Source organism: Girardinichthys multiradiatus, chromosome 15, assembly GCF_021462225.1.
Source record: "Girardinichthys multiradiatus isolate DD_20200921_A chromosome 15, DD_fGirMul_XY1, whole genome shotgun sequence".
NCBI lineage: Eukaryota > Metazoa > Chordata > Actinopteri > Cyprinodontiformes > Goodeidae > Girardinichthys > Girardinichthys multiradiatus.
The window spans coordinates 20,046,405-20,058,962 of record NC_061808.1 but is presented as its reverse complement, the minus strand read 5'-3'; the positions used below and the strand labels follow the sequence as shown (position 1 = coordinate 20,058,962).

The following is a 12,558-nucleotide window of genomic DNA, read 5'->3' as shown; positions in this document are numbered from 1 at the left end:
ATAATCTGTTTCTGCTCCTTTATGGCAGTTTATTTGTATTCACTTTGGTCTTGTTCAGAAACTATGTAGTTACACATGTAGTCTTTTAAGTATTTGAACAGATTAAATGAAGATTATTTCAATATCTGATTGGTATACAAGTAATCAACTGTAATTTGGACTTTCAAAATAAAAGCATCAACATTTCATACTTAGATTATTGCGAAGCATATTCCATGTTACTAATGGAAGTAATTAGTAATAAAAAGGGAGAATGTTGGCTTTTCAAAATGAAGCTCAAAGACTCTTCAAAATAAAGTCTAGCATTTAAAAAGGTCAGATTATTTTAAGGTTCGGTATCAAACTCTAGATGGATCTGAACCTGTGATGAAAAATGGGTCTTCAAAATAAAGATCAGAGATAATCTTCAAAATAAAAGTTCTTCTATTGGTAAGATGGTAAAAGAATGGTTTAAAATTCCTTGATGGCTCCAAAGAACTAATTGGCATGCTGAGTGTCCCATGCATCCATACCCATCCATTGCACGCATTGTGAAACCAGTACTTTCACCACAGATGTATACACTTACAGAGATAAATGTGCATGTGGGCTCAAATTCCAGAGACCAATAGCTTGCTCACATTGTAGGGCCAAGACTTCCGGGTCAACAACCTACACAGTGACAGAAAATTTGTCTTGTTTTGCAGAATCCTTTTTGCCTTTCCCCGGATGTTCCTGTCACTGAATATCAAAGGATTGTGGCTTTTTTGAAAAACAGCTTGATATTTCTACTCCCATCATCGTGTACATAATTCTCTCTTATTGCTCAGTTTGTCCGCCCCATCCCTTTGGCCCGGCTTTCTTCACTCCCTGTTGTAATGTTTGCACTCTCTGCAACCTCTCTGTCAGTTATTTTTGCTTTAATATTTTTCATCTTTTTTGAGGTATTTGAACTGAGGTGAAAAGCAGTTTGCAAATGTGTGTGAGAGTGTGTGTTGGTGGAGGGAGTATAGCTGTGATAAGGGACAGGACAACAGCAGTGCTTAGACATAGATGGATGATGTTTTCTCTCACCCTAAGCCTGACTCCAGACTTCTAGTCCTGGTCTGGTTTGTACAGCTACCAAGTAATCAGTTTCTGCCTTTCATTTATTTTTTTGTTTTTCTTTTCATTATGTGTGAAAAAGAAATACATGGGGATGTTTCTCTTGTAAATAAAGGGTATTTTGATTCACACCATAGTTCCATTTCATTGCATTAATCAGTTGCTTCACACCCATTTGTTTCCGTTTACAGTAAAGCATTTTTAAAAAAGCATGTTACATGACACTGATGCTTTCCAACTTTCTCTCCAAGCAAAGAAATCAGACTGAAATGAATGTCTTTCTCCTTTTTAAACTAGGGATAACTGCTCATAACTTACAAGTAACTGATGTAACAGGTTCACCTGCATGCGATCTTGATCACAACCAACAGTTTAAAAGGAGTACTCAGAGCCTCTTTTCCTGAAATCCATCCAGGATTGCACCTTCTTGCATTAACAAGCAATGAAATCACAAATTTTTATCTTGCCCCTCTCTCGGCAGTCTCTTTCTGCCTGCAGCCTTTGATATTTTTAGGAAAGGTTTAGAGTTGGAGTCCTGCAGCTGTTTGTCTCCTTTAACTCATTCTTCTGTTGTGTTTTCATCAGTGATCTAAGATCAAATAATTTTGCATCTGTCCCTAATTCTGCATGTATATGAAGAAAATAAATGGTTGAAGAGTCCTTAACCTTCCTTTTCCTTTTTCCTTCTACTTTTTCCTTCTACCAGCTTAATGGCAACTTTACAACTTGTCTGGCTATTGGTCTGCAGCCTAACTTGAAGTGAAACTATTTGATCTTTGGTTAGAATATATTTAAAAATCTATTTTCAGAAGGGAAACAACAAGGCAAGTATTTTAAAGAAATTCTCCTGTGCGTTGAATGAATTAAGGAAACGTTTCAGCGAGAACATCAAATGCTCTGATTAAACATTCACGCCTAGCATTGGATTTGACCTCTTTGGATGTTCTTTGGAAGTTGAATTTTAGCGGCTTCCAGGTTGATAAAACACTTAATCTATGCATAATTTATTTAAAAAATAGTTTTTCATAATATGAATAGATTATTCGAGTCCAAAGGGGCTGAACTATTCTGCACAACGTTTAAAAAGACAAAGTGACTGCCCACACAGTCCTAATCTACCAATAATTGTTGGTATACTGTCACCGGCCAGCTGACATACATTTACTGATAGGTGCTACAACTTTGGCAACCTAAAAAACATACACAACCTAAAAAACATACATAAAATGAATTAAAACCAAGTGACTCTATTGCATTGACAATACAATAATGAATAATATTGATTACTCTGGTGAAGTTCAATTACTGGGTAATATAAATAGTGAATCAGCAAATAACAAGGCAGCCGTGTGTTTAGGCATTTAGACATGGAGAAAATGACTCACTGAAGTTTAAACCAGCCATCAGAATGGGAAAGTGACAGGGACCGAGCAAACCAGATGCCAGAGATACCAGAAGTTTTCAAAAATAATTCTTAATTTATTTACAAAAACGTAGCAAAAGTTTAAAAAAAAACATAAGTTGGGCCCAAAACAGATCAATATAACAGACTTCAACCCAGGTAGTAACACAGAGAACTCAAGCACAAAACCACCTCACAAGCAAGACACTAAGGAAATTTAAATAGTGGTTGATCAGACCACTGTTAGCACAAAGTGAAAATGCCAGCTAAGAAACTAACAATCAAAGACTTAACTAACAAAGAAACAAACAAACACTAGTCAGATAAGTATTAATTAGTAACCTGTAAAAAATAAAAACTGTTGGGTCAGGATTTTCAGTCCAAAGTAGAAGAAAAACTAAACAAATAATAAACACCAAATTTCCTCTCCCATAAAATCAAAGTGGTTTGACCCATCTCACCCAGGAGATCTGATGCAGCTGGGGTTCTTTTCTTTGATGATCCCTTCCAAAGGCAACTCTAAGGTAACTGGTAACTCAAATACAAACTCATTAATATGTTGCATATTACCCACTGAACAGAGTAAGCAGACTGAAAAATAAAGTTAACTAAAATTATGCGCTCCAAATAGTCAACTAAAAAGTCAGGTTAATTAAAAAGGATAAAAAGGTTTTATAGTAAATTCAAATCTAAACAATATCCAGTCATTTTTACAATGTATAAACTTATTTGAGGAATGCAAAATAAAACAAAAGTATTACCATTCAGCCACTTGTCTGTGGGGCAGCAGGGACAGGGACACAACCATTTCTGGTTTACAGAGAATGGTTAGAAAGTGAGAAAATAACCAGTGAGTAACCATTTTTTGGACAAAAATGGCTTGTTGATCTCACAGGTTATAGGTGAATAGTTTAAATGACATATCATACCTGAGTACTGTTGCTGACCATGTTCATCCCTCCATAACCACAGAGTCCCTATCATCTAATAGCTACTTTCAGCAGGATAATGCACCATGTCACAAAGTTCAAATCTTTTCAAACTAGTTTCTTGAAAATGAAAATGAGTTCACCATACTCCACTGGTCTCTACAATAGATACGCAACAAGAAACAAAGCAGGTGCCAGCCTTTAAGCTCTTTCATCATTTAATAACTTTTTGGAACTGTAGTTTTGGTCATTTTGTACCTGACTTTGAGTACTAATGAGCCTCTTGCCACAAGATGCTTCATACTAAGCATGTATCAATTTGTATACTCATTGACAGACTGGCTTCTCCTGTGCTGTTATCTCACATTGGTTCAGCAAACTGTGGGCACTAAGGATTGTACTTCAAATTAGGGGGGTGGACACAGCTTTTCTGGTTTAACAAGGCAAGGTCATAGGCAGTTCTTGCATTAATGTCACCCTGTTTTTTTTTTTTTCCATTTTTGTCTTAGTTTAAAGTTGCCTTGTTGCAAAAAAAGCAGAAAATCAATTCTCGTTTTCACAAAAAGAATAAAGTTTTTATGAATCTCAAATTGTATTTTTAAGAAACTCTTTTCACTGGTACAGTTTGAGCTATAGATGATCAGATTCAGTCAATAGTCTTCAAAAACAGTGAAACAGCCCTTTATTTTTTGCTCAGATTCTGAAACTTAAATCAGACATAAACTTCGGCATTATTAACCAGCTGTGGTTTATGGCCGCCCCTTGACAAGAGTGGTGCTCTGGGTGAAAAATCATTTCACAGATATCAGAAACTGCTACTGAGTGGGGTACTAAAAGTACACCTCTGGAATTGGGATGGTGATGCAGATCAGACACAAGAGTTTTACCCAAATGTCATATATGCTAAATAATATTGCCAAATAATTCAGCCATCTTTGCAAAGTTGGGCAAAAGAGCAGTTCAAAATACCCCAACTTTCCACCAAGGCATCTTTGTTTATAGCACAACCAACACGTTCAATAAAATAAGACCGGATAATGACTGGGAGCATGGGGTGCCCTCCTCTGCAGCCCTGCATGCACCCAACATCTGGAACCCTTCCCAGATAGTGACATCACACAACCAGCCTAACCTTTGCCCCCAAATTGGCTAATTAGCAGCTTGTCCCTCCATGACTGCAGGGTCCGCTCTTTCTTTCTCACTCCCCCCTTCTTCACCTGTTGCCTCGTGTCACTCTCAGTGTGACCACAGCTCTGAGAGGGTTTCTGAAACACTTTATCATTCTCATAAAAGGTTGTTGCAAAAAACACCCACTCACAAAACAGCGGTAAGTACTTAGTTCTTTGGCTGGTGTTCTCTATCATACAGAAATAATGCTGCATTTCAGTACAGGCCAACGTTATATTACATCATATCTTATTGCTATAAAGGGAATAGGAAAGAGTCCCTTGACTTTTCTTTAATAGGCTATTTTAGTTCGGCTCCTGCTCCATCTACCTTTGTGTTTCTCTTGTGTAGATCCATGTATCTAAGAGGTGATCATCAATCTAAGAGACTCTATTATTACTTTTCCGCTTAGTGCTTTGATTTTCAGCCCACCCAGAAGATTAATCCACCTCTTTGGCCTCTTCTCTGTCTTTATCCCTTCACTTATCTATTTCACTTATCTATTTCCTGCTTTCTGTTTAGTTTGGTAGCATCTTAATATACATTTTAGATAATTATCACATCTCTAAATTTCCAAATAATCAATTCAGTCTTGCCCATTTTGCTTATTTCCTCTGATGTTTTTAAAGGTTAAGGCAAAGGGATCAACAAAAAGTAACAATTTATTGTTAGTTTCTGTCTGATTAATCAGATAATTCCTGTTTGGATGGGCTGCGACACCGGAAACAAAGGAGCTAAAGGTCACCTCTCTGGAGACACACTTCTTATCCTTGCACGCTTAAGCTGTGCATGCAAAGACACTCCGCTCACACATATTTGGGCAAACTCACACTCATGTTAGAAAATACCATCAGCATCTTGTGCTATGTTGAAAAGAAAAGTAAAAAGGAAGCGGATAAGAAATAAAGGATTATCACAGGCCTTCAGGATTTCCTCTCATGCAGCTCCAGAGAGCTCCAGTTGTTTGGACTTGGCCCTGAGTGGGCTGGTGCAAAAAGCATCAGTGTGGAATGATGTGGAAGGCCAAACAGAGGATTGTGGGTGCTAGGTATCCATTACATCAGAGGGGACCAAGGCGCCAGTTTGCCATTTGAGAAGGGACAGCCCCTGTCCTTGCACTTAACTGCCAGGAAGTGCAGAAAGCTCTGCGGAAACAGAGCAGAATGACCAAAATATAGATACTTACCTACAATATAGCAATATTGTAGGTAAGGGCTAGAAGTTAGGTAATGTTCATGACTTACAGCGCCTCTCAAAAGTTTTCATCCTCCTATGAACTTTTTTCCATTTTGTCGCATTACAGCCACAAACGCGGGGATGGAGATGACCTGCAACACCGATGCGATAATCATGAGAAAATGTGGAGCAGCTGTGGCTAAAGGCAAGTGGGGAGCTGAGGGAAGGAGACTAATTAACCTAACTGTAGCTAAACAGAAATAATATAAGTGCACAAAGAACACAAGGACGAACAAAGAAAGTAATACACAAGGGAATAAACTAAAATGGCAACTATAAACAACTATAAACTATGGGGAAATGAAGAGAAGAGACACAAAAGAAGCCCTAACAGCTAAGGATCAAAACACTGTCACCCCAAAATAAAATCCAGGGCAAACATCTGCCTTCCGAAGTCATTGTCTCATTAAATAGAATTAACCCATGTTATTTAATCTCAGTATTAATGCTACTGTCCTAAGGAGGCCTCAGGGTTTTGTTAGCAGATAGATAAGGAATAAAAGTATGGAGGAATTTAAAGCAGGGCTAAAACAATATCCTGAGCTTTAAACATATCATAGATCACTATTCAGTTGAAAACAAAGAGAGTAAATTGCAACTGTAAGCCTGGGCCCCGCAAGAAGACCAATAGCTATAGCAGTAGCCAAGAGGCCTATGGTAACCCTGGAGGAGCTGCAAAGATCTACAGCTCAAGTGGGAGAATTTGTCCACAAGACAGCTATTTGTAATGCATTCTACAAATCTGGATTTTAGAGTAGTGGGAAAATAGGACATCGTTAAAGGAAAGCCATAAAAAGTGTTTGTTTTTTTCAGTTTACTGCAAGCCATGTAGGGGAAACAGCAAGCATGTGGACAAAGATCCTCTTTTCAGATTAGACCAAAACGTAACTTTCTTGCCTACAAAAAAGTGCTATGTGTGGCAGAAAGCTATCACTGCACATCCCCCTGAGCACAACATGGGTATGGTAGCAGTATGAGGCAGCATTATGCAGTGGGAATGTTTTTCTTTAGCTGAGGAAGACTGGGAAGATGGTCAAAGTTGATGGATTTGGTTAAAAACTTGGCAATCCTGGAAGAATACCTGTTAGAGGCTGCAACTACATAAAGCTGGGCAAGAGGTTTGCCTTTCAGCAGGACAATAACTCCAAACTGGTAGAGATACAATTATTTTTTTTAGATCCAAGCATGTTCATATGTCAAAATGGTCCAGTCAAAGTCCAGACCTATTGTTGGCAATTTAATCAGATCATACTTAAGCTATTTTGCAATGATAAACGGGCATAAATTCATGATTTCATTGTTTCTACCAAACCTGGTACAATACCACAGATGATCTGTAATTTCAAAGAAGGTTGGTCCCACAAATTATAGAGGGTTAAATACTAATTATTTGCCAAAAACAGCTTTTCTTCTTTTTCTCTATTCAGGGCTTGAACATTATATGTCATGAAAACAATCTAAACTATTTCCAAAAATTGGTAATTGTACATATGATCGTTTATTTATTTTTACTTACCCTAATTTTTAACAGCAGGTTACATTAAGACACATGTTTATTCATCGACAATTAGCACAACCAACAGAATGTTATAGCTGAACTAATATCTAATCCTTTTTTTGTTTTGTTTTAGTTAAATTATATTGATAAGGATGTCTTCTGTTGAGGTTTCTCTATAAAAGAAGGGATGCTGTTTTAAGTACTCTGTCTATTCTTCTTGTTCGTTTTGCTGAATCAATTATTTGTCGCTTTATATTGTTTCCAGTCTTTTGCTGGTGACTCATCAAAGGTCAGGGTCCTGGAAACTTTGGGAACCAAGTCTGATCATCCCTGTCTCCTCCCAGCAAGAGGTAACGCCCTCTCCGCTCATAGAGATAAAAACTGTTCATTTTCTGCTTCTTTCACGCTCACTTGGTTTTATACATGAACACCCAGAAGTGTGTTTGTGGACCCTGTTCAGTTCTGTCCAGAATCCGCCCTTTTGCTCCCATGTTTTGAGCCCGCTCCCGCTCCAGCCCCGCATCACCATGTCCACCGGATCTCTAAGCGACGTCGACGACGAGCTCTTGGACGGCATCCTTAAATTCGGCTCCTCTTGTAAGGACTCCAACGAGAGCACGGAGGAGAGCTCCAACTGTGAGGGCAGCTTCGCTAACGAGGGCAGGAGGAGAGAGGCGTCTGGCAAGAAGCGCAAGACGACGTCGCGCAAAAGTGCGCCCAAGGGTGTGGTGCAGCAGGAGGGCAAACAGGTGCAGAGGAACGCAGCCAACGCCCGGGAGAGAGCCAGGATGCGCGTCTTGTCCAAGGCGTTTTCGCGGCTGAAGACCTCCTTACCGTGGGTGCCACCGGACACCAAGCTCTCCAAACTGGACACGCTGCGCCTGGCGTCCAGCTACATCGCGCATCTCCGGCAGATCCTGGCCAACGACAAGTACGAAAACGGATATACGCACCCAGTTAACCTGGTGAGACGCAACCCTGAGGGTTTGTTCAGAACGTAACTTATGTCGTCAACTGCAGTAACTACAATCGACAAGTACTTTAAAAACATGGGAACAACTTTGTGAAAAACATGCATTTTATTTATTTTGCACGGACACCTCCTATTTTTTTTAAGGTGGCGAAATAAAATTTATAGTTATATTGTGCTGCTGTCACGCAGGGATGTGGAACCAGGAGTAAATGATTGGTTTAAAAATAGCATAAATGTTAAAAATGACATAAGGGTCAGTACACGTTGTAACTCTTCGTCCTTTTAAATGCATGTTTTAAAAAAAAATGCACATAAGACTATATACGGGTGGCTATTGGCCCCTTGTTCCCTATTGGTGGTGGCATTAATTTAGCATGTAAACAATATTTCACAGGGCCCTCAAAGGCCTATCCAAAGCCTTAGATGAAGTAAATGGTGGCAGGTGGGAAAAGGAGGAAGACAGCCTTCTTTCTACGATCAGCTCCTATTCAGAGTATACAATATATCAAACATATTTAAATAATAGAAAGAGTCTGATATTGATTAATGCAAAACAGTTTTGTATGAGTAAATTGATACTGCTTTAAGATAATTAGAATGAAACAAGACAGTTTATCTCCAAAACAATCAACAAAATATGTTAAGAAATAAAGTAAAAAATAAAATAAAATATGACACGGTTTTGTTCTGTTCACTTCTGAATTTATATGCGCATTTATTTATTTTTGCCTAAAAGTCCGCCATATTTAAATGCGCAGATAATTTCAGTGCCTAAACTAACTGTATATTTCCCCTCCGCAGACGTGGCCCTTCATGGTCGCAGGGAAACCGGAGACTGATCTCAAGGAGATGCTCAACGCGACGCGGTTGTGCGGAACAACTGCGTCCTGATGCGATAAAATGGGAGATTGTTTTCTCAAAGGACAGAAAAACCTCCAGGTTTGACTGAAATCCAGTCACATCTCCGCAGGCTGTGAGTGGGAATAAAGGAGGGAGCGCATCCTCTCTCTCTATTACGTTCCCGTAATTGAAAAGAAGATCAATTTATTTAAATAGATTCCTTTACCACTGTCTTTGCTGGTTCAAAGATAATCTTTTGTACTTTTGTTTTCTACTTTGTTATAGTCCGCAGGTGTTTTTTTTTTTTTTTTTCCTGGCTTAAATTTCTGTAAAGATTGTATGTATATAAAGTATTTTCGCAATTTTAAACCTTGTGTACTGGATGTTATTATTTCCTATTATTATTATTTTTAAATATCTCTGTGTGGGCCAGTCCTTTGACCTGGTAACCTCTCTTATCAGTGTTCCCCTTCAGAATAGCAGAACCTGAGCACCGACAAAGCGGTGTTCTTGATAAGGCCCCCTCTGTTGTTTCTGAAAGATAACGGTGGACGTGGTTACCGTTGCATAAACAAACTCCTCATGCCTTCAGAGATGATTCCAAGTCCCGAAATGGACTTCAAGCTCATACTGGTAAATATGCGCAGCTCGGGCTATTTTTTAACAAATTCTTTAATGCATTCAAGAGTCGTTAATTAGATTTATTTCACCAAAGGATTGCTTTTATTTGGATTAAAGCTTGATTGGATAGTCCTTCTTGGGTTCAGCCAATAAGACAAGTGTATCTCAAAAGCAGAAGAAAACCTGCATCCCGAGTTTAACCCAACCAGGCCAGTTGTTTTAATTTGCCCGGGTTATGACCGCAGTGTTTACATCATACCGACAGTTATTTATGCACACACCGCCTCTCGCCCCCCTCTCTCACTTTTTCTTAAAGAAAGAACCCAAAGAAAATGTGTTTGCATATATCACTTTTTTTTAAAGGAATCCCTTCACTTTTATCCCTAGTTTCTGGTGTCTGTTCTTCCAACAGAGAATCTGTTATCTACTTAAACTTTAACTTCATACACACCTGTGTAAACCACATTTAAAGCACAATTTAGAAAACAGGAAGGGACCATAATGATTGTCTTTGCCTGCACTATCCAAAAAGGATCAACCTGAATTTTGCCGGTTTCTTTTTTGTTGTTGTTGGAATAGCAAATAAAATGAACCCATCTAAAACTTTGATGAGTTGGGACCATAATAATAATAATATATGTTTTATGTTGTATGCAACATTGTTAGCCAGGGCCCAAGCCATATATGGACAATGACGTCACTAGATAGATATACTTCAATTTGATTGTAATTTTCTGACAGGGATGTCATTTTTTCATACAAAGCATTTAATACGACTTTACTTAGTACGAATTGAAGCAGTGTAAACTGAATAGCCGATTTTTTCCCCCAATTGTTCACAGATTTCTAAATATGAAAAGTATTGGATTTTCTTTTTCAAATTTTCGAAAACAATTTTTATGACATTATTTGACATTTGTTTTGATTATGTCCTAGTCATATCATATACTTTCTTTATTTCTTATTATTAGCCTTCTTTATATCCATCAACAGAATGGATTTTCTTCCATGACTGTAATCACTTGTTACCTCATCTTGTCCCCTTAGAAGTGACATCACCAAGTCTTCTCCAACAAGAACAACAAGATAGAGTGCTTTAGCAATAAAGAAGTCCTGCTGACATCACTTAAGGGACCCTCACCTAATACATCAGCAGCAGCATGGCAGGGGCCTCGCCGCCACCCCAAAGGGACCACCGTGGAGAAGATAAACTTGGCCGTCTCTTTGCTGGGGCCATCTGCAGAATAGGGGAAAGAGAGGGGAGAGGGAGTGTGTGTGTGTGTGTGTGTGTGAGGGGGGGGGGGTTTAGGAGCACGGCTGGGATTCCCATACTTGCTAATTGTTTTGTTGGACTGTTGCCCAAACTGGGATGTGAACAAAGTACCATCACCAAGGGGAGGACAGAAATCCCATTTTCTTCCTTCCGATCCAATCGTGTTTCACATTTCGTTGATTCTTGGTATCCTTTTAAAACACTAACCTTATACTGGTTCTCACATGATTACAATATTCCTACTGTAATTCAGTTGTTAGTGTGCTTTATTCATGGGATGTGATTTACATTTTACCAATCATTCTGTACACATACAGCGCCAATTTATAAATTACAGCTCTGGCTGTATGTCTATGGTTGTTGTCCTGCTTGGAAGGTGAACCTTCACCCCGGTCATAAGCTTTAAAGTATCTAACAGGTTTTCTTTAAGGATTGTCCTGTATTTAGCTCCATCCATTACCCATCAATGCAGACCCTCATCCCTGCAGCATGATGCTGCCATCAATTTTTTCAGTATGTGGATGATGTGTTAAGGATTATGATCAGTATTAATTTTAAATTACAGATAGTATTTTTCATGTAGGCAGAAAAGTCTGCCAAGAAGTCTCTTCTGACCAGAACACCTTATTTCACATGTTTACTGTGTCAAACTGTAGAAAGCACCTCATTTTGTTTAACAATGGCTTTATTTTTGCCACATTGCAATCAAACGGCCAGATTTGTGGGGTTCACAACTGATAGTCAGCACATTCTCCTACCTTCAGCTACCATGGGTCTTTCTCAGCCTGTCAGTTTAGGTGGATTACCATGGCTTACTAGGTTTACAGCTATGCCATACTCATTTTCAGATAATAGATTGAACAGTGCTGGGTGAGATGTTCTAAGGTCGTAATATTATGTTATAACCTTAATCTGCTTTAAACTTGCAGAGAACTTTATCCCTGACCTGCTCGTTTCTTGTTCTTCATGATGCTGTCTGTTCAATGACGTTCTATTAATGATGAGATTAAATTACAATTATACAGACTCCATTTAAAAATGATATCACTTCTAAAAGTAGCGGTTTGCAACTGATTTTATGTAGGAGGTATCAGATTAAAATAACATAATCAAAAATGGTAAAACTGTTAAAGAAAACAATGTATAACATTCCATTTTTCTTCCCAGTTATGGACTTTTTTGTGTTGGTTGGTTGCATAAAATCCCAACAAAATACATTGAGGTTTGTTGTTGCAACGTGGAGATCTGTCATAACTCATGCTATTTGTTTGCACAACCAAAAGTCCATGCCCCACCCAAAGAGTGCCATCTTCTGGACAAAATATATACTGCTAGGACCTTCTGATCATGTCAAGCACAAGTCGAAGCAAAGGTTTAGATGTGTTTCTTACCTCTGTCTTCCTGTAAAGTACATTCAGTGAACCGTATATGTCACAGCTTAATTCTAACAATACTAAGTCTTTCTGCATGGAGTTTGCATGTTCTCCCCGTGCATGCGTGGGTTCTCACTGGGTACTCCGGCTTCCTCCCACATTC

At 38.7% G+C, this 12,558-nt stretch overlaps 1 protein-coding gene across 2 annotated transcripts; it reads left to right on the top strand.

The window, feature by feature from the left end:
- Positions 1–7,584: 7,584 nt before the first annotated feature.
- tcf21 (transcription factor 21) lies at positions 7,585–9,497 on the top strand. Of its 2 annotated transcripts, none has more exons than XM_047388488.1 (3): positions 7,585–7,665; positions 7,751–8,280; positions 9,090–9,497. In XM_047388488.1, exons 2-3 carry the CDS (start codon positions 7,843–7,845, stop codon positions 9,177–9,179), a joined length of 528 nt encoding a protein of 175 aa, XP_047244444.1. In that variant the 5' UTR covers positions 7,585–7,665; positions 7,751–7,842; the 3' UTR covers positions 9,180–9,497. The 2 variants fall into 2 exon arrangements, with proteins under 2 accessions (XP_047244444.1, XP_047244445.1); XM_047388489.1 differs by having other exon boundaries at positions 7,608–7,665; positions 7,776–8,280.
- Positions 9,498–12,558: the final 3,061 nt, after the last annotated feature.

Excerpts from the sequence above, each read along its gene's own strand:
- tcf21 (XM_047388488.1), top strand. The coding sequence starts at position 7,843 with ATGTCCACCGGATCTCTAAGCGACGTCGACGACGAGCTCTTGGACGGC. Across the intron at positions 8,281-9,089 it reads ATACGCACCCAGTTAACCTG|ACGTGGCCCTTCATGGTCGC; the intron begins GTGAGACGCAAC and ends TCCCCTCCGCAG.